The 24,586-nt window shown below is 37.2% G+C and overlaps 1 protein-coding gene across 1 annotated transcript in view; it reads right to left on the reverse strand.

The window, feature by feature from the left end:
• LOC132915477 (homeobox protein Hox-B1a-like) overlaps positions 1–24,586 on the reverse strand; it is a 93,776-nt gene that overhangs the window by 5,080 nt on the left and 64,110 nt on the right. Inside the window, exon 2 of the mRNA XM_060975302.1 lies at positions 22,375–23,469. Within this exon, the coding sequence (XP_060831285.1) occupies positions 22,375–23,317 (943 nt within the window). The 5' untranslated portion in view covers positions 23,318–23,469. The remainder of the gene's footprint in view (positions 1–22,374; positions 23,470–24,586) is intronic.

Consider the following 24,586-nt stretch of genomic DNA (forward strand, 5'->3'; position numbering starts at 1 on the left):
GCGAAAGTATTTCCCAACTGAACGCTTCGATCGTTTCCTTGACCGGTTTTGCTGTATGCGATGGTGCATTATCATGGAGCAAAATTACTTTGTGTTGCCTTTTTTGATATTCTGGTCCTTTTTCACGCAAAGCTTGATTCAAATCGATCATTTGTCGTCGGTAGCGCTCAGTATTAACGGTTTCGCCAGGTTTTAACAGCTCATAATAGATCACACCCTTCTGATCCCACCAAACATTGTCTTCCGTCCATAGCGATTTGGTCTTGTAGTCGATGTCGGTGGTTCGCCTGGAGCTACCTATGATCTTTTACGCTTAGGATTCTCAAAATATATCCACTTTTCATCGCCAGTCACAATTCGCTGGAGAAATGGCTTTCTTCTGTATCTGGCGAGCAGCATTTCGCAAGTGGTTTTTCGGTTTTCCTGCTGTCTTTCATTCGGTTCATGTGGAACCCATTTTCCCAACTTCTGGATCTTTCCCATGGCTTTCTAACGTATGGAGATGGCTTCTCGTGTCACGTTTAATCGATCAGCGGGTTGTTGTTGCGTTTGAGCGTCATCCTCATCCAACGATGCTTGCGATTCGCTGTCTTGAAACTTTTTCGATGGTCTTCCACGTCCTTCGTTCCTCGCGTCAAAATTGCCACTTCTGAATTTTTTAAACCACTCAAAGCACTGTGATTTACCAAGAGCATGTTTACCGTAAGCTTCGACAAGCATTCGATGCGATTTTGCAGCAGTTTTCTTCAAATGGTAACAGAAAATCAATGCTGTCCGCAAATCGTAGTTTCCAGGCACAAAATTCGACATGTTCAACGCTATTACAAACTATGCTGTTGTATGAAACTTGTATTGTTATAAGTCGAAAATGTTTGTGAGATGTCAACAAAGACTTTTGGCATCAATGACGCAGGTTAGTGATAACTACATTATCAGCTAGGGCCGTCTATAGGCGAATTCCGGTTTCATACTTACAGACCTGATAAATATAAATTACTAGAAAAATCATAAGGTTACCTATTCTACTCGTACGTATATATTATGTATGTTTCAGTGAGATGGCGGAAAATTCTTCAGAGATTTCAGTCCATACTCCTCGACGATAAAATGCCTTACAATTATCTATTTCTGCTTTAAGTGAATTGCGAAAATTTCCTCGTGATAAAATTTCTCTCGTTAATAATGTTCGGCGTGGTCATGGTTCCCAGCGAAAGTTGCTAGTGGAAGAACGACGAATTATTATATTCCTCGGGTGGCGCAACGTCAGTCGACCAAGTGCACTTAAGCTCGAACATGAATGTAATTCTCGCACGCTCGCGCGAGCCTATCGTCACACATGCGAAACACGTATATATGAGGTAAAACACAGGGAAACAGCAGCGTGGCCGCGGTTTCGAAGCATGCATGCCAGTCAGGCTTCGTTCAAAGGCCCCCGATTAAATCTCACCTGGCTTAATATTATTATTTTACGTGGCGCCTGCGAGTGAAAACGAGCGACCCGACGAGAGGGCGAGGAAATTAGAGAGAGTGCGAGGGGCGGGCAGGGAAGGTTGGATAATGCCAGTGGATAAAAGCAAATGGAACAGTGCAGGAAACACTGGCCGAATATCGTTCACGTGAACGATCTTTGTACCCTCTATGCAACCGTAATTCCAGTTATTTAGCCTCTCCTCCCACCTCCTCGGTTATTCCTGAGTAGAAACATTGTTCTGACTAGGTGTTTCCAGGTCTATTACTATTCAAAACTATCCAAGAACTGTTCAAAAAGATGCTTTCGTCATTAAGGAGTCGTACGATTGCTGTTTGCAATTTATTGTGTTCGCAGCTAAGTGATTACAGATTTTGTCAATACCAAAACTACCTCCAAGACCAAAATAATATCCCGATAATTTTCCACATAAAAAGAAAAATAGGGATAAAGACAATAGACCGCAGACACCAGGTGGAGGTACAACATGGTCCTCCCCCTAAAAGACACTAAAGACAAACACAGAAAAATATTGGTGGATACCAAACCCATAATAAAATATGAGTGAAAACCACCAATTCGACAAAAACCAATTCTGCCACCGTGTAACCTAGGTGTAAATACTGTAACTTATAAATACTGTAAACATTGTAAATACTGTAAACATTGTAAATAATCCAATTTAACATCCCCCCTCCCCTTACCTCTCATCCCCCCCTCCAAAATCCCACAGCGCACAAAAGTAAACTACCGAAGAGTCCTCTTTTCGGCCAAGTTTCAGGACAAAAATACAACACAAACAAGAATACACAAAAGCTCCGCTCCCCTGCAGCTTAAATCCAAAAAACAAAAACAAAAAAAAAATAAACACAAAAACCGTAAAACCACGACACATAATATAGCATGGCTACGTCGTACCGTCGTGTATCGGTACTTTTGCCTAACACACTTTACTCAAATTCATTGTTTATTGCGAATTTCAAAAATGTATAAAAAAAAAAACAAATCTTGGCAAAATAAACGATTTAAAAAAAAAAAAAAGAAACATAATCCGCAATACCACCTAATGACAAAATCAGCAATCATTTAGTTGCCAACCCAATATACTTTTTTAAGGTCGGTGGAAAAATGTATAAAGTAAGGAGGTAGGAATTAAATGAAGCTTTTATAGAATCGAGATGTTGCATGGTTTTAACCCGTTCACTGTGAATCAGATTTTTGTTCCATATAAATTGCCTTGTTAACAAATAGTTCTGCGCCACACCTGTATCTATGCAGTTAATCTTTATATGTACATAAATTATAATCATTCGAACATCTATTACATCTATCACACTATGTATACAATGGTTCACATGGAAGTATTATTGTATATACATAATGTATTATATTATACATGTTACACGAAACATTTTGAAATATCACGAGTAAAGATACGACTATTATGATTGTATTGGTTACAAAAAAGCTCAGTTTTTTTACGGCGAGTGTTCAAATATTATTGATAAATCGTACATGTCTTAAAGTTAAATATTCATCGATTATTCAAGTGCTACGAATAATAATGTACGTTATTGTATATCTGATAGAAATCTACATTCGGTTTGTATCACGCATCTGAGTCGCTATCATACACATATCCTGAAAGTACGTGTCGACTGGTCATGTGTAGTGAATGTGTTAATTACAAGCTTTAATCGGTTCGTTTCATTATATGTAGGTTGATAATTCGTTCTGAAAGCAGCGGAAAAAGGAGAAAATCGAATGGAAAATAAAACAGGAGAGGTAAAACGAATCGAGATCGAGTCTTGCGAAAACATTAAGATCAACCTGGTCTATAGTTCCTACTCTCGATCCGGTTCTTCGAGGATGCGTTTATTAATCGCAGAGTTGCGATCCAGCGTGTCGATAGGGGAAATATCGCCATGTAATATGTAGCCATTCGTTTTTCATCAATTGTTAAATAATTATGCCACCTATAATAGCATAAAGTATCGTATCCCGTGATACCTAGGGAATAAATTTAACGCAGGAACTCTAGTCATGATAGTCTTCAATTTTTCAGATAGTTACAAAATTCAAGAAAATTTTCTTCTAACCGTAATATTAAACTATGTAAAGAAAAATTAGTTGCAAATATACAATTGAGGTTAAGGATGAGAGAGGTTAGAAAATATTATTTTCTGTCGTGGTTATTAAAAAGAAAGTCGATTAATTGTAATCAATTTTTATCTATTTTCACTGCATTCTGATTGTTTCTAATTCGTTCTATTTTCCTAATTAAATTTAATGAATTGAGGTTAGGTAGATATGTACGACAATTTGGTACACCGAACAGGCTTCTTTAACGGTACCGATAAAATCGTAAGACGTTAATCTGTTGATCACACGGGATCATTTGGCCTTGTGGTAGAGAACGTGCCCCTGTTAGACGAGCATTACGCAATTCAAATATTATTCAAAGGCTAAAAGCTAGGGGGGCAGGGCGCAGATGACGTAGAAAGGAACTAGAGGGGATGAAATGTGTGCGTGCGAGCAGCCATAGGGTATTATGTTACCGGAAAGATGGACCTGGATAAGGGCACCAGTTTCCTTCCTCTTCGGATTTTCTTCGTTGTCGATCAATGGTTTTCTTTTGTTTTTGAGAAAATTTCACTGCAGATCGAGGATAAAATTTTGATCGGCTGTACTTGGTGATTGGCCATCGATTTTTAGTTTCCATTATATATTATCAGTTAGGAATATTATTTATTTGAAATTATAAATTTGCACCTGAAAATTTTCTTCGTTGTCAATCAATGGTTTTCTTTTGTTTTCGAGAAAATTTCACTGCAAATCGAGGATAAAATTTTGATCGGCTGTACTTGGTGATTGGCCATCGATTTTTAGTTTTCATTATATATTATCAGTTAGGAATATTATTTATTTGAAATTATAAATTTGCACCTGAAAATTTTCTTCGTTGTCGATCAATGGTTTTCTTTTGTTTTCGAGAAAATTTCACTGCAAATCGAGGATAAAATTTTGATCGGCTGTGCTTGGTGATTGGCCATTCATTAACTTCATATCGATTTTTAGTTTCCATTATATAATTAGATAAGAATATTATTTATTTAAAATTATAAATTTGCATCTAAAAGTTGATAATCATTGAAATAAATTATTAAAATTCTTAGAAGATTAATCGTGGCAATTTGACCGTTTTGCTGTAATAGCGTGTTTCAATATTCCGACTGTACAGATAATATTAAAATTGGTCCAGTCATTTCGCAGTCATTAATTCGAGTATTTTAATCATTTTCTTATTACGATAGTATTTCTAGCAATCTGAACAAGGTAGACCGTAGGTCAAAAAAAAAAAAAGAAGAGGATCCACTCATCAGGATCCAGCTGTATTTGAAACTATCTGATTTCCTCATCCGATTACATGCTCCAACGCCATCCTAACTTCTTTTAAGCAAACATTCCACTCGTATCCCCGTATAATTGAATCTTTCTTCACAAAGACCAAGCTTGATGCCTGCACGGACCTCGAGTAATTTTCCAAGGTTCGTCGTTAAACATAAACTTAGGAAACAATATCTTCCAATATTTATAACAGAAATAAAGCCATTAGAACGTGTTACTATGGAACAAGTAGCATATAGTAGCCATCAACCGGTATACATCCTCGAAACATCTTCTTGCTGTTTGACATTCCGTAATAACTTGTTTAATTTATTACCTTTAAATATTCCGCGTTTATACTCACCGCCTTATCTCGGTCCATAATGGACGTTGTAAAATGTCATCGTTCATTTTTTCCAAAGTTTCAAAAGCAATTTGCAGAGTTATGTCACGTTTTACCAATAAATATCGAGTCTGCTGCGCAGAAGCCTTTCGCGAAACGCGAATTGTTCGTTCGTCGGTTGTAACGAAGCTCGTTGAACGGCAATAAGGGATATCGAGACATTTAACGAGCCTCGTAAAGTCGTTATTGTTGCTTGAACGACGTCAATAGCGCGATCGTGTTTTACGTTTGTGCGCGTGCTTTGTAACAACGCTCCTCAAGAATCGCTCTAGGATTTCATGTGGACGAGTTTTGTCGCGCCACGATTCCATACGCGTTTCTACAACACTTTATTTCATTGGTTAAAACATCAAATTCCTATTGGTTTAAAAAATATACATATTCGTATGTCGTCCTCTTCAAGGGAATTCTTCATCAGATTCTACGTTTCATATTTATGGTATCACATTTTTATAGTGTACTATAATATTGTAAAATGATGCAAAATTGACTGTATATGTACAGAATTAGTACCAAAATGTTGTAATAAATATAATGGCACGGAAATACTTTTTATAGCGAGCGTATCTAAACGTCTGAACTCGCCGAGAAACAATGCATATAACAAGTTCATGTAATAAAAGTTCACCAGCTTTCTCCGCTATCTATTGGGTTGACAAATAGTTAGGTTAGTCAGTTTAGTTGCCAACCCAATAATAATAATTCTCACTCAGTAATATAATAAGTCATGACACAGATGATTTTTTATACTACTGATTCCACTATGTTGCGTTATTATGCGTTAGTGAAAATCAGAAAATTCTACAACAGCTGTTTTTTGTTTCTATTTCGTATGATGAAAGTAATAGAAGAATACATCTTACTAGGTTGGCAACTAAGTGATTGCGAAGTTTGTTATTAGGTGGGAATGTTAGGTTAGTTGCCAATCCAATACTATTTTTTAATTGACCAAATATTTCTCAATTAATCGCGCAATCGTTCCAATAAATGGAGTTCTATTGTACACTGAATTGAAAGGGGAAATACGAGCTAATGTATTTATACATTATTTTATAATATATTGTTATTCGTATTTGGTAGCCATAACATGACACGTTATGGATTCTATCCACATTAGAGAAAAGAATCAGTCGCTTCCGGAATTTTCTATATTTTCCTATGATCGTGTCAAAAAGATTATCTCGATAATAATTCATATTATGTATGGTTAGTTTGTTAGTAGAATGATACAGGAACGTTTGAAATAAGAAATTAACGATGTAACTATTTAACAGTCAGTGAATTTCCTTAACCTTTGCACTCAGAATTTTATTTCAATTTTGTTACCAACAGCTGCTAACGCTTTTAAGTGTTTTATTTGAAATTTACTTTAACTAATGATTAAGACAATTTAAATAAATAAAGGAAGAAATAAATTCACTTAAATATAGTTTTATTCACACTATTGTTGTATTTTCTAATTTTTAAGTGTATGATATATCTTGAAACAATTTCCAGGATGCAATCTATTAATTTGGATCGACAAAGGAGCTGCTGAGATAAAAACTGATGTCGAGTCACACTCGACATAGCAGTACAAAGGGTTAATATTCTCTGAATTCCGAGGATCTTTAACAACATATTGTTAGCAAATTTATATTATTTATTGTTGAAGTGGTCATCACTTCTAAGAAAACTCTACATCTGGACTTTTAGTTTTCTCAAGCACTGAAGCCATCGACAGCTTATAGACAAAAGACTGGGTCGAAGGTAAACCATAAACTGTAGACAGGCGACGATGGCTTCAGGGTTTTCAGTCATAGGATAACACTGCTAGCGTGCGGATCTGGATCAGTTCATATTATATTCCGAACTTTGTATTTACACTAGTATTTAAAAAATATATATTTTCTACCTTACAATTTATCCACGCGTTCCTTTGTATTTACATACATCTCATAACCTCAACATTTATTACTATTATTAAATATTATTATATTACTTTTTAATTGTATCATCCTTCTAATAAACCGACCATTTAAGTAAAGAATATAAATGAAGGGGAAATCCGATCTTGCCGTTTATCTGTATCACGTGCTGTTATGAGAACTCGTAAAAGAATGAATACTTACATACATACATACGTACAAACGAATGTAACGCGTATTCTATTGCACGCGTACTCTGCATCTGTCCGAGCAAATATTTTCTCACGATTGTACCGATTGAGCGATAACGCGCGTTACTCTAGATCATAGATAACAGATAGTTGGGATATTAACCTTCTGTTTTCTTCAATTTTTGATGACTCTCATAGCGAAGGCAGTCGTGTCTTTTTCATTGAATACTTAATAACACAATTAGGATTAAATATAAGATCGTTTGGAATTTAAAGAATTCTTAAGGATCGATAAGAACGTTTTCTACGCATCTTTCTAAGCATCGTTACATGAACATGTACAGTATAAAAACTAATTTCTGATCTGTAATTAGCTAATAGATAAATCTTTTTTTCGAAGATGGTTATACAGAATATGTATCGATTGGATCTTGTCGATGTATATAAGAAGCAACAAAACAATTTTACTGACACAATTTCCTTCTGTTCGGCCCCTTGTCATCAGGTGTCACGATGGCTACTTTGATTTCAGCATCGCGATAACCAATGTCCTGAGTCACTATAAACGGTGGGCTTTTGCAAATGAGATTTCGATCGAAACTACTTGGCCAATTATATAAAATCGACTGTCTACTATCAATGATCTGAATAAACAATTACCTTACTTTGTAAAAATAAAAACCTAGCTAAATCATTGGAATAAGGCTAATAGTATATGTACGTACTCAAGAGCAAAGTCTGAACATGGTAATGAATTCCGTTTTTGCCTTTCTCTTTTTTGGTAAGAAGTGTTTGCTTTTTAGTTAAGGCCGAAATCTGAATTTCTTGGCATGATCCATAGTGCTGAACGATTGCGTGCAGTCAGCTTTATTTATGGCCTCGAGGTCAGTCGATTTCGCGTATTAAGATTAACATTTTTATTGGCCTTGTTGCCTAGTCTTTCTTGCTCCTCTCCAATCGATTTATGATGCTGCTTATCGTCGCACGGTGAAATGTAAGTTTCACTTATCCGATCGTTTTAAGATAACCTTAATCTAACCGCAATCCTAGCTAAATAAAATTTCCATTTGATTCTTAAATTTAATCCTCGTGAAATCACTTCTATGTATTTAAGGATAAATTAATTACAAGTATCTGTATTTAACATGTATCGGTCAGGTCTTTAAACTTTCTTTGATCTAAATTACATCACATCTGATTCTTTTAACACTTTACCGACTGATAGCCGATTAATGGGTTTTTGTCTCCGACGCGCATCGATTGATAACCTATTAATCGGCTTTTTGTCTCTGACGCCTATCGACCGATAGCCTATTAATCGGTTTTTTGTCGCCGACAATCTTTCTCATTATTTGAGCAGTAATTTGTAATTTAATACTAAGGTACCTTGCTCAGTTGCATCAGATGCGTTGCTTTGTAAGCTACCACAGTTTTAAAGCAATTTGAAAAACGTACCGTTCGCGATGAACAAAAAGAATGGTATCGGAGAGTCTAAGCCGAAACAGAGCCGGCGCCAGGGAGAATCTGCGTCTGAGATGCCGGTTGGACGTGCGTATGCTGTTGAATCACTCGCGATCGGTAAAGTGTTAAAAGTTCGAAGTACAAAGTCTGATGTAAAGGTATAATTTCTATAAGGGTCATTTTCAATTTCTAAAAACCAAAATGATCGTTATCAAAATTAATGGAGATATTTAAGGCATAAAGAAGTCTTCGTTCTTTAAATAACTTTAATGGAAGGCTTTGCTATGGAACTGATTCTAGACGATTTGGAAGAATAAAACGAAATTATAGGAGTTGTGATCTGTTCGTCTTGCAACTAAAAATAGAAGGGCGTATCATTACAATGAATTACTACGAGATTTTGCTACTTATGCGATATAATCTCTCTGTAGTTAACCACAACCATTTAAATGTAGGAAGCCATTAAAATATAATAACATGGTAGTAGCGTTTGAATCTTATTAACTTCCTTTTTTCTTATCACCAACGTGATTCGTAAACCAAACTCATAAATCCAAAGCAATGTAATTATTTTTGAAAGAGAAGCATCTACTATACCTACCGAGTTTAATTTTACAAGTCTCAGCACGTTCGCCTTCCATTCACCTTCTTTCCTTTCTTCCAACTCCGACATCAACCACCTCCACTTCCATCCCTCACACGCGCGCGCACACACACACACACACACACACACACACACACACACACACACGTTCGATCTTCTCAAAGCAACACCTTTTCGCAACCCCAAACTCCGACATGGTCGCAGCATTGAACTCGAGGTTTTTTCAGCACTCGAGCCACGCTCGCGTCGTCGCGATATATCGTCGGTGAAGTGCCGCGGAAATGAAAATCACCGTTGCGCGAGACACGTGGACAGGGTGGTCGTTGATTGTCAGCGCGTTGCAACGGTGGCGCGAGCGAGCTAGCAAGTGAGAAACAGAAGGAGAGAGAGAGAAGGGGCGAGTGACGAGGGAGCAAAGGGGAGTCAGTTACTTAGGCAGCCGGCCAGGGTTGTTGCGGGACTTGCGGGATCCGGGGTTGCCAGGTTCGGCGGGTGGCAGCCCGGGTGGAAACACGCGAACGATCCTCTGATCCCCTCGCGAGATATCGGCCACTCACTCACGCGTCCGCCGACGGCCCCAGCCGCGCCGCAACACGCTGCCCTGCCTGCTTGACTGCTTGCTTGCTTGCTTCCTTGCTTGCTTGGTCAGCCGCTCCACTCTACCTTCGCTCGCAAACTGACCGACCTACCTCTTGCTTCTTCGTTCTGTTTTCTTCCGTTCTTCGTATACCAAGTACTTGAGCCTTTCCGGTCACAGAGAAAGAGAGAAGCGTTCGAAGCTCTTTTTTGATTCTGCCACGTTCTTGCGCTCATTTTTCATTTAATTGTGTTTTTCTATTGTTCGAACATTTCTTAACATTGGCAATGAAAGAACGAGCTCTAAATTTTTGCTGGGGATATTAAAAGTTTTTTTTTTCTGGTGAAACAAAAGGAGAAGTAGTTTGTTCAACTTTTTTGACAATTTATTAGGTTGGTAACTAAGTGATTGAGAATTTTGTCGTTAGATGGTATTGACAAAAGCCACAGTCACGTAGTTGCCAACCTAATAGTTCCATTTGGCTTCAGTTGGTTTTCTTTTATATTTTCGTAGAAGGAATTTTGTAGAGTAATTGTGGTATTTGGAAATGGATTACGCAGCTTTTTACTGCAATTCAGTTTGATTGCTTTCCTTTCTTCATTTTATTCAGAATTCAATTTTCTACGGTGAGTTTATTTTTGGGTATTTATTGCTCGCTGAAAATTAAGTTTGGTGAAATAGCATGTGAGATACACAGTGTGTGATAAGAATAGTTTGCAACAAATAACATTGTTTTAAGTGTTCCTTATTGTAAGTGTTTGGGAATGGCGTGTTTTCTATTTTTATAAATTGCTTTCTATTGTTGCAATTTTCAGATTTTTTAATATTATTTGCTTAAATAATTTCATCCTGCTCTCGTTGTTCTAGTGGACTTTCACACACGTTTTAATGGTACACCTCGTTCTTCTTTAAGAATTTTCCTTTTACCATTACTCCGCGACGTCTCATCCTTTCTATTTTGCACTCCACTTATATCGCTTGCGTTTTCCATTTTTCTTATCCTCTTCCTGTTCAATCTAATCGCTGGTTTATGATCACGGACGGTTTAGGTTCGCGATAATTTGGTCTTTTTGCGCATGAGGAACACGTCAGTTGCATCCGCGCCGTGTTATTTCGTTCACATCCTTTTTCCACTTTTGTTTCTCCTGCCCCTTATCCAGTTAGACGATTTCGCTGATGTTAAACGTTCGTCGATCGTGTTATTTGTATTTTTGCAATTCTCTTTGCTTCCTAATTTTTACAGAATTTGTTATTATTTCTATGGGCTCCTCCTTTTTCAAAATCGTTCGATGCTGATTTCTCTAGCTCGACCAGAGGTTTTTTGTTTTCTTACTTATTTGAAGTGTTATGGTAACTGTAGCTGTGTATTATTAAGTCCACGAGGAAAATGTAGCCGCAGGAAATTCAGGAAGAACTGCCTCGTGTTCAATGTTTTGGAATTATCCTTGAATATAGTGCAGATTACAATCAATAGACAAGTATAAAAAATCATTGTCCAGTTATTAATATTGTATATATATTATTATTAATATTAACAATATTAATTAATAATATTATATATAAAATAATATTAATATTAATATTATATTATATTATCATTATTATTAATATTAATATTATATAATAATATTAATAATAATATATACAATATTAATATTATTAATATTAATATAATATTAATTTTATTCTGATTTTCCAAACAATGAAGAATTTTAATATATATTTGTTAATTCTGCCTTTTTTATCATGTCAGCAAATTTCCACTTCATTATTGTTTAACAAAATAACATAATGGCGAATTAAAACATAAATTAATAATCAAAATATCTAATATTGTAATTTTATAATCACAAAGTCTTTTAACTAATCATAGGTAGATTTACCTGCATGTTAAAACAATCCAAAATTTGGAAGGAAAAGTAAAAATTCAGTCTTTCCTATATCTGACTTAGGATATATTCAAAAAGTGTTCAATTTACTCGACAAACAACATGATTCTTGAGATAAGGTTTTTACTGGCACGCTTTCGTCAGCATTGCGATTGATGAAGTCGATTTGAAGGTTAGTTCGATACGTGACGTGACGTCGTAAAGCAGCAGCACAAGAAAGCTGGTATGTATACACGGTGGAACGTAAAGGGCCGACGTTCGTGGACGAACGAAAGCGTGCAATGAAACTGGCCGCCCGCTCTCTTCGTAAGTAACGCGAAATGTGCAGTAAAACTGGCGAAATGGCGAAAACACGGCAACCAATTCGACTAGCAGCGATTCCTTGCAATTGCTTCTGCACTTTTTTGCATTTGCCCTAATTTATGCCAAATTACCTAATTTGTAATATTTCGGGGCATTATTCAGACTTCATTTTATTGTAATAGACTTTGTGATACGTCCGATTTCTTATTTACAATACCATTTCATCATTTTGTCTAATTTTTAAAAGTCCCAACATCAGATGATCTCAATTTTCTTCTTTAGTTATTTGTCCTTATTTTCTCGATTTTTCAATATTTTTCATATCTACGCTTTCATTACTTTTATATAACTTAAATCATAACGAAATTTTCAATAAATATAGAACCCATGACAATTCTGTGAGATGAGGCAATTGTAAATATATATATATATATATATATATATATATATATATATATATATATGTATTCTGTTGATAAAGAAGGTTTTTGTAGTATAAAATAGTGATTTTTTCATATCTAAGGTTTCATTACTTTTTTACGACTTAAATCGTAACGAAATTTTCACTAGATATATTAGGTTGGCAATCAAGTGATCGCTACGTGAAGCATTACCATCTAATGACAAAATTTGCAATCACTTGGTTGCCAACCTAATAGAACCCATGACAATTCTGTGAGATGAGGCAACTGTTAAAAGATCATATATACATATGTATTCTGTTGTTAAAGAAGATTCCTGTAGTATAAAATAGTGATTCAAGAGAAATTCCAATAGTTCCAAAATTTTTTGATATCTAAAATTTCATTACTTTCTTATGACTTAAATTGTAACAAAATTTTCTCTTGAAAGTGACAACGTGAGTTCGCGCTCGCCATCCATATGCAGATGCGCTAGTTACAATAAATAGTAACTAGAAGATAGTTCTAGATATAATCGACGGATTTAATCGATAGGTTTAAGATATTCTTTTGTTTTTATCCCTAGTCCATGTAAGAAAGTTAAAGCAATAAAGGTTTTTCGGCTCAGGACGAGTATGATAGATTTATCCAAAGAATAAAATCACAGCTACTGTGATCCTACCTCTAAATACAGAAATAACAACATTTTCAATAGATAATTGGGTTGGCAACTAAGTGATTGGGAATTTTCTCAATACCACCTAATGACAAAATCCGCAGTTTAAGTTGCCAACCCAATAGAACCTATGACAATTCTAGTGAGATGAGGCAATTATCAAAAGATCATATATATATATGTATTCCGTTGTTAAAGAAGATTCCTGTAGTATAAAATAGCGATTCTAGAGAAATTCTAATAGTTCCATCTATTTTTACTTTCTATGAGATAAGTTGCAAAGAAATTTTTACCGTTGAATCTATGTCGCTTTTATAACCTGAGGCTATCTAGAAAATTATATTCTGCTACCAAACAAGTTCCTTTTAATAAAAAGCAGTGATTGCAGAAAAATTCCAATAATTCTACCTATTCAAGCATTCTCTGTTATTAGAGAAGGAAAAAGGGAATACATATACATACACGACGAGGTAACGTGTTAGTTTCTAAAACCAGCAAGAATACAGGGAATTACTACTGTCTCGTACAGGGGCTTGCTTATTTGTTCCGTCGTTTTTTCTTCGAGCGTGTTGGCCAATCCTGCTATTGATTACAAGAGAGAAGAAATCGAGTGGTGTATGATAAATCGGGAGAGCTGACAGCCCCGTGACGCTTGTTTCTTCTCTCTTTCTCCCTTTTCTCTTGGCCTTTTTCTCATGAAGAAGGGTGGTGGTCCGCAACGGGCGTCCCCATAGAGATTCCATGGACCCCCGGAACGCATTATGGAAGCATCGAGGGAAAAAGCACAGCTATTGTGCTTTGCTGGCCAACCAAAAAACTTCACCAACCAAAATCTCTCGAAATCCCCCTCCACTCTGCTCCGCCCATCTCGTTATTTCCGTTGAGAAGCTGCCTCTCCTCTGGAATTGCGTTACGTCCGTTGGACGAAAGTCTTATTCGACGAACGCAGATTGATAGCAATTTTTGTTAAAAGATTTTCTGGTTTTCTATATCATTTTTTATTTGCATAAAAAATCTTTTAATTCTTCCATTAATGTAGATTTTATTTAGATGATGACATGTATCGTTTGCAGGTAATTCTTTTATTCAAAATAGAAAATGTTATGAGACCCATGAGCTTCAGAAGCTTTGTCTTCTGTTGTTCGTTTGTTATGGTTGTTATGTAATGTTTCAGGATTGTAAGACAAATTTTTCTTATCAATTGCTAATCATAGAATCACATTTCCTGTGATTTTCTAATGCAGGTATACACCAGAAAGAGTTTCACTAAAAACAAATCCATTTGTCGTTGAATTAATTATACAGGGTGTCAAGTAACATATTGAAAGAGTTTCACTAAAAACAAATCCATTTGTCGTTGAATTAACTATACAGGGTGTCAAATAACATATAGAACATTCTTGCAAGGTAAGTCTATACAATAATTTGTCAGAATATAACGTTGGACATACACAACACCGAGTGTATTAACCCTTTGCACTGTGAATTTTATTTCAATTTCGTTAGCAGCAGCTCCCAACACTTTTAAGCGTTTTATTTGAAATTTACTTTAGCTAAAAAATAGGACAATTTAAATAAATAAAGGAAGTAGCAAATTCACCTAAATACAATTCACACTATTGTTGTATTTTCCAATTTTTAAGTGTATCTTGAAACAATTTCCAGGATCCTGCTTTTCTATCACACGTTTCACAAAAAAAGCTGGGACTGAAAGAACGTCGAGTGGAACTCAACAAAGAAGCTTCTGAGCTACTTTACATAAAAGCAGAATGTACTTGAAAATACCTATCGGTGGCAAGAATTTAGCAAAATAAGTAAAAAGATAAAAAGATACGCAATATTTTTGAAATGGTATCAGGTGGAATAACGTCGTATCGATAACGTCGATGGCAGTCACGGTTCCTTAATCTAAAACCTTTGGCCGGAGATCGTTAGATTCTATTGCCGCGTGGAAATCGCGGATAAGGAACGCGGGACCGGAAGCTCGTGGCGGCGAAGGGTAAAGGGGCGAGCGCGGCGAGGGCGGCTCAACGTTTCGTTTGCATGTCCCGGTGTAATAAGCGTCACCCCCGGTGACTTCTCGGCCGGCGTTATTAATTCGATTATAATGAGCTATTAAGCGAAACGCTGGTAATCCTGACAAGCTCCATTCAACGGGCTAGGCTTAGCTGCTCGAACCCGGCGATTGCCTGCAACCCTGTTCGCTGTTAAGCAAATTATCAGAGAGGGGAACGCCTCGAGCCTCATACTGCCTTCTTATCGCATTTTTACGACACCTTGATTTCAATTTTTAAATCGTTTCCGCAATGTCTCCGTTCAGGGTAAAGTAATTTCTCGAAGACGGATTTAGGATGTTAAGGATGGCTGACAGGATCGTTTTTCTGCTTAATAAATAATTGAAAGACTTTTTTCGTAGATTGAGTAAATTGCGTTTGAAACATTAATTAATCTAGGTTTTTTAATATTAGTACCTTTCAATTGATAAGTGTAATGACTCTTAAAGATGTTCTTTTTATGTTTATAAAATGAGTACAAATTTGTATAATAAGTCAACTATTTCATTAGAAAATTTGTATATCTAAGTTGCGTTTGAAATATTAATTAATCTGGGTTCTTTCAATTGATAAGTGTAATGACTCTTAAAGATGTTCTTTTTATGTTTATAACATGAATGCAAATTTGTATAATAAGTCAACTATTTCATTAGAAAATTTAAATATCTATGTAGCTATTTATAGTAATTTATATAGGTAGGACTCTTTCTCAAACAATTTCTCAATTATAAGAGTATAAAGTACTTCGTTATTAGGCATTGGAATTTATTATTTGTTGCAATACAGGTGTTGTAGTTTAACATTTTGTCTGCCACGCCAAAATCACATGTTTCACTGAGAACGCCACGGGAGTATTTTTATTATTCAAAGCATATAATGGCAAAATAATAATAAATTGATGATGTAAGACAACATTCTTCCGCAATGCACCGTTTATCTTATTGGTGGTCACGGCTGACCATCGTGGCGCCTTGGTAACAGTTGATAGCGACATATTATAACAAGGCTTCGTTTATTTTAACAAACCATTCGCATTCGTCGTTTCGTCGCAAGCAAAACGTACAGAATATATTGTTGAAACGTGTAGGAGATATTAGTAAACAGTATTACGATTATTTTTATGATTTCGACGAAACATTTGGTTGAGATGGTAGAGGTCTGGAAAAAAATTATGTTTGCGATAAACCAATGGTAGTGGTAGATTACAACAGAGGAAAATGCGCTGTAGATTTATCAGATCAAATGGTAGCATATTCTACAGCACACAGAAGAATCCTCAAGTGGTATATAAAATTAACTTTAAAGTTATTCTTAAATACACCAATTTCAAACGCGATAATACTCTATAGGCAAGCAACAAAAACAAAAACCATGGTATCAGCTTCTAGAATGGCATTCGCAACGCACCTCACACAGTGCCATTCACCAGACCCGTGAAATATACTTATTCGACAAAGATTGCGACACGATGTGCAGAAGAAAGAAGGGCAAGCATACCTGGCACGAAAATTCTGCAGAGAGTGGTATAAAAAAAATGTTAGACAATTAGGATCAAAAATTGCTAAGAATCGGACCAAAAAGGTGACCACCTATTGTCCAGATTGTATTGATGAGCTGCATTTATGTCTAAAGTGTTTTAACACAGTGCACCTTCAGATGCAACATTTGTCCTCATATTTTTTATTGATGTTTTATTGATGAAAGCATCTTCTATTTATCGGTTATATTCAAAATGCCCCAACTGTCAATTTTCATACAATTTTTACAGTTGTAAGAAGTTGAAGCGCTCTGGTCACCACTGATCACTGTGGCAGTCAAAGTATTAACATTTGTTAGAAAAGAAAGAAATACATAGACATTGATCTCAGGAAAAATTATTTCTTGATATATTGAGCAATGTACACCTCAGCTTACTCTATGTTAATTGTAATATCCTTTTTTTTTATTATTTAATTTGCATTTTACAGTTTGTCCAGCTGGACATTTGGTAAATTTTTCTAACTTAATTGCTAAATAACATGTAGATGCTACATTAGATTATGTAGATCATTATATAGATGCTGCATCTCCCAGCAAGATACCATCTTAGAATTTGACTATTTTATTTCTCTAGTTAGTTCAATGTATTGTTTTCTTTTTATCTTCTTTCTATGAGAAGATATATCCTGTTTGAAGTTTTTATTTGTTACAATTTTCTTTCTAAAGTATTTTCCTTTCCTCTATTTAAAACAAAATAAGAGTTGTTGATAGGTTAACCTGCATATGTAACAAAGTACAAGAAACAAATAGGTTAAGTACTGTTCAAATCAGCTGACTTAAATCTCCGAGTGAATGAAAACAGTACCTTAATTATTGAAAACAAGAACGATATTATCATGGAATGTCGATTTAACGTCTGAAAACTACATAATGTAGTTCTCCTTCGAATTCCATTCCAATGCCTCTAACTACCTGTTATTAATCACTTTTATGCCTTGATTTTCTAAAAAAAAAAAAAAAAAAAAAAACAAGTAATCGAACTAGTCACGTTAGATTATTCCCTGGAGCCACCTATTCATTGGTCGATTAGCTGCTAGTCGTTAAAATTGAAATTCCTTCTTCTATATATTCTCGTTTATGTAATAACAAAACTGCTGCAATGTCTGGTGGAAAATACCTTTCTGCGTATACGGCTGGTTGAATGGGGCGGGGAAATCGACTTTAAATCGCCGGAATTCGACTGATCTTTGCTCGATAAGAGGCGTTGTTGCGCGTTGCTTATTCATGAAGTTTTTAACAGTTTGACAACTGAACTAGCCACGACCCGAGTCCTGCGCTCGATGAAATCGCCTAGTGTTTTTTTTTTCTCCCCTATTTTCGTTTCCACGTTTATAATTACACGCACTTATGCAAATCGCTAGGCGTTTAACCACTCGGTACTTTTCACTCGATCTATCCGAGATAAATTGTTCGTCCGTCACATTCAATTGCCGTTTTGCGTAATGTGATTACCGTGTCTTTCGTGCAATCTTTACGTTATCGCGATCAGTTCTATATTATTAGCATTTTATATGATTTTTCATTTTTTTTCTTCCTTTCTTTGCGTTTGATCATTTCAATGGATTGTTAGCATTATTTTTTTTTTCTTTTTACCTTAAAACGATCGTACGCGCTACGAAAATATATCGCTTTTTAGTTAAAGCTTTACAGACGCGATACCTGTTATCGCCGCGGCGTTTCTTTCGAAATGATCAGATAACTCGAGTGCAAGAATTTCGTTCTTAAGCGCGAATCTTATCAGGGCTTTTCGATATCTATCGAGATCACTATCGAACCCAGCGTGCGTGATAAATCGTGTTTGGTATGCACGAAATATCTTTCTCCGTGTATAAACACGTTGTAGTAGGATCGTTTATGTTGTAAAAGGAAAAAAAAAAGACTCAGGAAATGATAAATAGCCATTACAATTTTTTATCTGAAGTTTTATGTAAAGGAATAAGACAAAGTAGCAATCAATTTTCAGACAAGAAAGAAGTAACAATTCATTAGCTTTCAGTAAAAAATCTAACCTAAAAAACCTTCCAAGTATCGTATGTTACGTAACACGACGATCATTTCGAATATTCTCAAAGAATTTCGATGTCAGATTTTTCAGATATCACCGTCGTACATAGCGCGACGATCATTTTGCAAATCGTCCAAGTGTTCTAAATTTACATTTTCGAAATGCCAACGTTAATGATTTTCAAGATCCTCCAGATACTGTGAAAATTCCTGTTCCTGAGATACAAAGTCCTCTAAATGCCAAGAAATATCAGAAAATGTTGGAATTCAAAAGGTCCAATTATCAGAAAAATTGGTTAACTATTGGGTTGGCAATTAAGTGATTGCGGATTTTGTCATTACATGGTATGGCAAAATCCGCAATTACTTAATTGCCAAGCCAATATTAGAACATAGCTTTAACGTCAAACTCCGATGATAACTTGTCAATGATTTTGAAGATCCTTTAGATGCTGCAAAAATACCCGCTATTGAGATACAAAATCCTCTAAATGCCAAGAAATATCAGAAAATGTTGGAATTCCAAAGGTCCAATTATCAGAAAAATTGGTTAACTATTGGGTTGGCAATTAAGTGATTGCGGATTTTGTCATTACGTGGTATGGCAAAATCCGCAATTACTTAATTGCCAAGCCAATATTAGAACATAGCTTTAACGTCAAACTCCGATGATAACTTGTTCAAATGCTTGACGCCACGAATCAAAGCATCAGAGATCTATCGTGGCGAAGTAATGGAGAGTAGTTTGTAGGGAAGAAAGATAGCCGACGAGCGATTCACAAGTGGTAGATTTATGGTCGTGGAGCTACGGTATTCTCGTAAAAGCTTGGGGTATCTTCTGTTACGCGTTGCATTCGTGTGCATAATCTTATCAAGTTCGTTTACGACTGTCGCACGGACGTAAACAGCGGCTAAATAACTCAGCTCAGGACAGTATAATACCGATAAATTTTCGTTCTATCTCGGTAAGCCCTCTTATCATTTGCTGTATCGAATTTTGATTTCTACCTGGCTCACGAATAACCGCGTGGATGTCTTCTTTCTACAGAAACATTAAACATCTCGTCTTTATTATCATATACTTCGACGTTTCGTCTAACCTAACATTCTTTGCTTCTTTTCGGTATCTGTAATTTTCACGCGAGATAATTACAGTTAAGTTACCATGGTCCGGTAATATCAGCGGTGCTTCTTAATTTGTCACGTAGAAACCAATATCTACATCTTGATTTTACGATATTGCAAATCATCGTTGAAGCGTTTGGTATTTGATTCATTCGATTGTATGTAATAAGAACAATTTCCAGTTGAAGAATATTAGCTCGTTGGGGAAGTTTGTAGCGAGAGTTATGAAACGTCTAATTACAACTGGATTACAACCTGCCATCTGCAACTTCACGAATCTTCTCTTGAAAAATTTTTTCGTCTCTTTTGACAATGAATTTCTTCGAATAGCTTTTACAAACTTTTAAACCATTTAATCTGTCTTTCGAATAAGTTTGATAAAATCCACAACAAATAATAATGAGATTTTACTATTAGGTTGGCAACTAAGTGATCTGTAAGTTGGTAAATAAATGAATCACATAGTTACCAACCTAATCACTTACTTACCAACCTAATACATTTGACCAATGAGAAATACAGAAGCGAATATTCCAGCTGATTGAAAAAATTCTTCTTTCTCTCTACGAACTTCCACCTCTCGATCTTTTTATGTTTCTCGGTAATTCGCTTTAATATTCAACGAAGGTAATATTTTATTGCAGTTTCATAATGGGAATTTTTAATAAAGACGTTTTTCGAACAACTCGATTTTTGGTAAATTCTGTGTACCCAATCATTCAGTTTTAATTAATCGTAATGATAAATTGAAGAATAATAATGATAGCTAGCTGCGCGAAGACAGGAATGTGGCTAATCGCGATCGGCTGAGAAGCATGTGCAAGATTAATGATGTCTGTCGAACCGGAATTACGTGTCACGTTTTATTAATCTCGTTACGTGTAGTTTGCGTTTGAAAGGCACTAGGTCGTCGGCCAACAAGTACGTCACATTTTAGTTGTCCGTCAATCTTAATTGAATTCACCACCCAGGCGAAAAACCTCTCGACTTCGATGCCTCGAGTGGACCGCGTCACGGTTTCACTAGCGACGGCCATTCGAGATGCACGAACTTGTGTAAAGTGTCGTCAACGAGCGACAATTGGGTCGTGTCGCGACACTTAAACGTTACAAATTGTTGTTCCAAGAACTCGGGGTGAGTAACGTGGAAAGCAACGATCGAGAAGTCTGTGGAAAGGAAAATATGTGTTTCCCTGTTTCTTCTTTTTAACAATTTCGATGCTGCGTGTTCTTAACACGTCGGATGCGAACCATAGGAACCTACAGAGGTTACAAAAAGTGTGGTCAAATATCCTGATTCATAAAAGATATAACTTAGAAAAAACGAAGCTGGCACCCCGCTGGGGGTAGCCACCCACATGCTATATTTATTTTTTATTTTATTTTTTTTTTCTTCACCAACAAGATATAACACTTTACCAAATGTCCACAAGGAAAAATTGTAAAATAACCAAAATAAAATAAAATAAAAAAAAAAAAACGTCGGATGCGAACGATAGGAACCTACAGAGGTTACAAAAAGTGTGGTCAAATATCCTGATTCATAAAAGATATAACCTAGCAAACACGAAGTTGGCACCCACGATATTTATTTTTATTTTTATTTTATTTATTTTTATCTTATTTTATTTTTATTTATTTATTTGTATATTATTTTATTTTTTATATTTTATTTTTTTTATATTTTATATTTATTTATTTTTATTTTATTTTTTTTACCAACGAAATATAACACTTTACCAAATGTCCTTCAGGACAAATTGTAAAAAAAAACCAAAATAAACTAAAAAAAAAATATCCTGATTTTTCAACGAAGTGTTCTACATATTTCTCTTTTAGGGTACATTTTTGTACTCATATTTTTGATATATGCGGGCTTAATTACTTGGTAAGTACAAAGTCAGTATTTTTTCTTGATATACTTTGTAAAATTACAAACAATTTTATCTACTTTTTAAGAATTTGTAAATTGACTAAATTGAAATTTCCAGTATTAACCTTCGAAATGAAAGCAACTTAGATTGCAAACCATATGCGATTTTATGACTAAAGTTGACAAAATACGTAGATCAAACGCATGGAATATCGAAAAGGTACCTGAGCCTACTTTTCACCCGCATTAATCAACGATAACCCGAATGAAACCATCGTGGAAGATGCCTCGCCTCCAAAAGTAACTCTATCGGATCGTCTTGCCTATTGACCATTAATTTTCCATGAGATAGGAATCAAGAGAGTGGACAGGCACGATTCTCTCGCTAGTGAAACTTAAAATAGTCATCTCGTTGGATAAACAGAAGCTGAATAACGAGCTGCCTGCGGATCGGACCAGTAATTTCACGCCAGTCAAACCTCCTTTCAAATCATCGAATATCTGAATACGTACCAGCTGGTTTGGGCACGTTCCTCTTCACTTGCATCCATTTGTAGGTAGGTACGTGTGGCTGTTGCGGTTGTTGCTGCTGCGGAGGATGGTGACTATGGGGATGCTGTTGATGATGATGCCCGTGGCTATGTTGGTGCGGGTGTTGAGGATGGCCCGACTGTTGCAGCACGTGATAACACGATGGATCCGGATTTTCTTCCTTGTAGTGGCCAGCGGAATGTCCACTGTAGTCGTTTTGTCGGATTTGTGAATGATAGTGAAGCGAGTCTTCGGTGGTAGGCAGCTGATGTAGATAGTTGGTGGTACCAGCGAGCTGGTAGTCGGGCTCGTGATGATGATGGTGGTGATGATGGTGATGACTAGAAGACTGATGATGCAACTGTTGGTCGTGCTCCGTTCTCGAGTGGCCAGCGGTCATCATGGGACCTTGATGAAGACCGTTGCCCGAGGAAGAAGCGGGATGGTGATGATGATGATGGTCGTCTCTGTACGCCGCTTGCTGGACGTGGTAACTCTGGTGAGGATCTACCGATCCATGGGAGCCGTTCGCGTGCTGATGTTGCTGACCGTACGATGACGACGAAGAAGCGTAGTCCAAATTAGTATAACTCAGACCGTTCTCCGAGGAGATTATCGCGGTCGTTGAGCCATCCTCGTGCAGAACACCCGCCGACGGCGAGTAGAAGCCCTGTGGAGGCGTACCGGAAGATGTGGCGGACTCTGACGCCAGGAAACTCTCTGACGAAGAGGACGAGTACGGTGAGACCGCGGTCTGAGGGAAGTAGTGCGCTGGAGCGAGTTCCGGCGATGCTGGCACAGGCACGTGTCCCCCGACGGACACGGGTTGATGATGATGATGATTTCCTTGACCCGTGCACACGTAGTTGGGATATGAGTCAGGCTTGCCGTAAGTTCCGTACATGCCCATGTCCATCATCATCATCCTCGTGGCGTGGAGGCGAATACATCAATTGGCCACCTGCTGCCGGGCTACCAGCGTGTCCTTCGGTGCGCGCACTCTTTCACTGAGGAAGGGAGAGAGCAATTTGCGGAGAAAGGAGCGTTCCAACGATTAGCTTACATCTCGACCAACGGCTACCACGTTGACTTCTATCTACACTTTTCTGTATCCACGATGCTTGATGATTGTGTAATGATCAATGGAAAGCTTTAACTTAAGAGCTTTCTGTGGTTATAGCACAGAAATATCACTGGTTGACACACTTTTTTTACCAACAGTCCAAGCGTACGATATTCCTCCTGAGTATTTCACTTGCTTTCAGATGTTAGTCAACTTCGTCATAGCTTCTTGCCTTTACTTTAACATCGTCGGTGTAGTCCAAAGCCTGATCAACGCGAACAAGTCGGTCGCAGTAGACGAAAATATGTAGAAAATCGCGAATACGCGAGAAATCCCGAGGCAGATTGCCGGAATCCGCCAGAGCACGCGGTATTGCGTCGTCGCTGGCGCAAGTAAGCGGAGAAACAGCGAACGCGTAGACGTCGATCCGGTCGGCGAGAGTCGCTGAAGTGGACTGGCTAGGTGGACTGGTCTGGCGGAAGGCGGCACGGTCGAACGCTGCACGCAGGTGAGATTGCGAGCCACAAGGGTCTGGTGTGTCCAGCTCTTGCCTCTCTCTTCCACCCTAGGCTCCTTTTCTCTTTCTCTGTCTCTTACTCTCTCTGTCTCTCTCTCCCCTTCTGTTTCTCTCTTCCTCCCTCCCCTTTGGTTCTCCGGCAAACGAGTCGCGGTACGTACATCAAGGTATAGTCAGGGTGCTGCCTTTTCAAAACTGGGCGTGTTCACGACGCCGGTCACGTGAGCGTCTTTGGGAGGAGTCAGCCAATCCTGAACGAGCCTGCGCGTACGGCGTCCGTAGCCTCATGATGGATCACCGAGCTAAATTTTATTTTTCCTACGTTCTTTTTATCTGGCACGCTGCAGTTGACACTTATCGCGGCTGGTAGAGGTAGTCGAGTATTATATCTCGGTGCCCACCTTCCAGGATAGCCGGGGTCTCGCCTCCTAGTCGGTGTTCCCTTCCAAGCTCCGACCCAGCATCGCTCCTTTTTTTCCTTCTTCCGCGAGTTCTTTTCGTTTCTCCTTTCCCCCCTTTTGCGCCTTTTTTCTTTCTTTTTTTTTTTGCTTTAACGCGACTGGCCGCTCTTCTGTGTACACACGCGTGTCTCACCTGTCCCTGACAGGGCACAC

This window comes from Bombus pascuorum, chromosome 17 (genome assembly GCF_905332965.1).
Source record: "Bombus pascuorum chromosome 17, iyBomPasc1.1, whole genome shotgun sequence".
NCBI lineage: Eukaryota > Metazoa > Arthropoda > Insecta > Hymenoptera > Apidae > Bombus > Bombus pascuorum.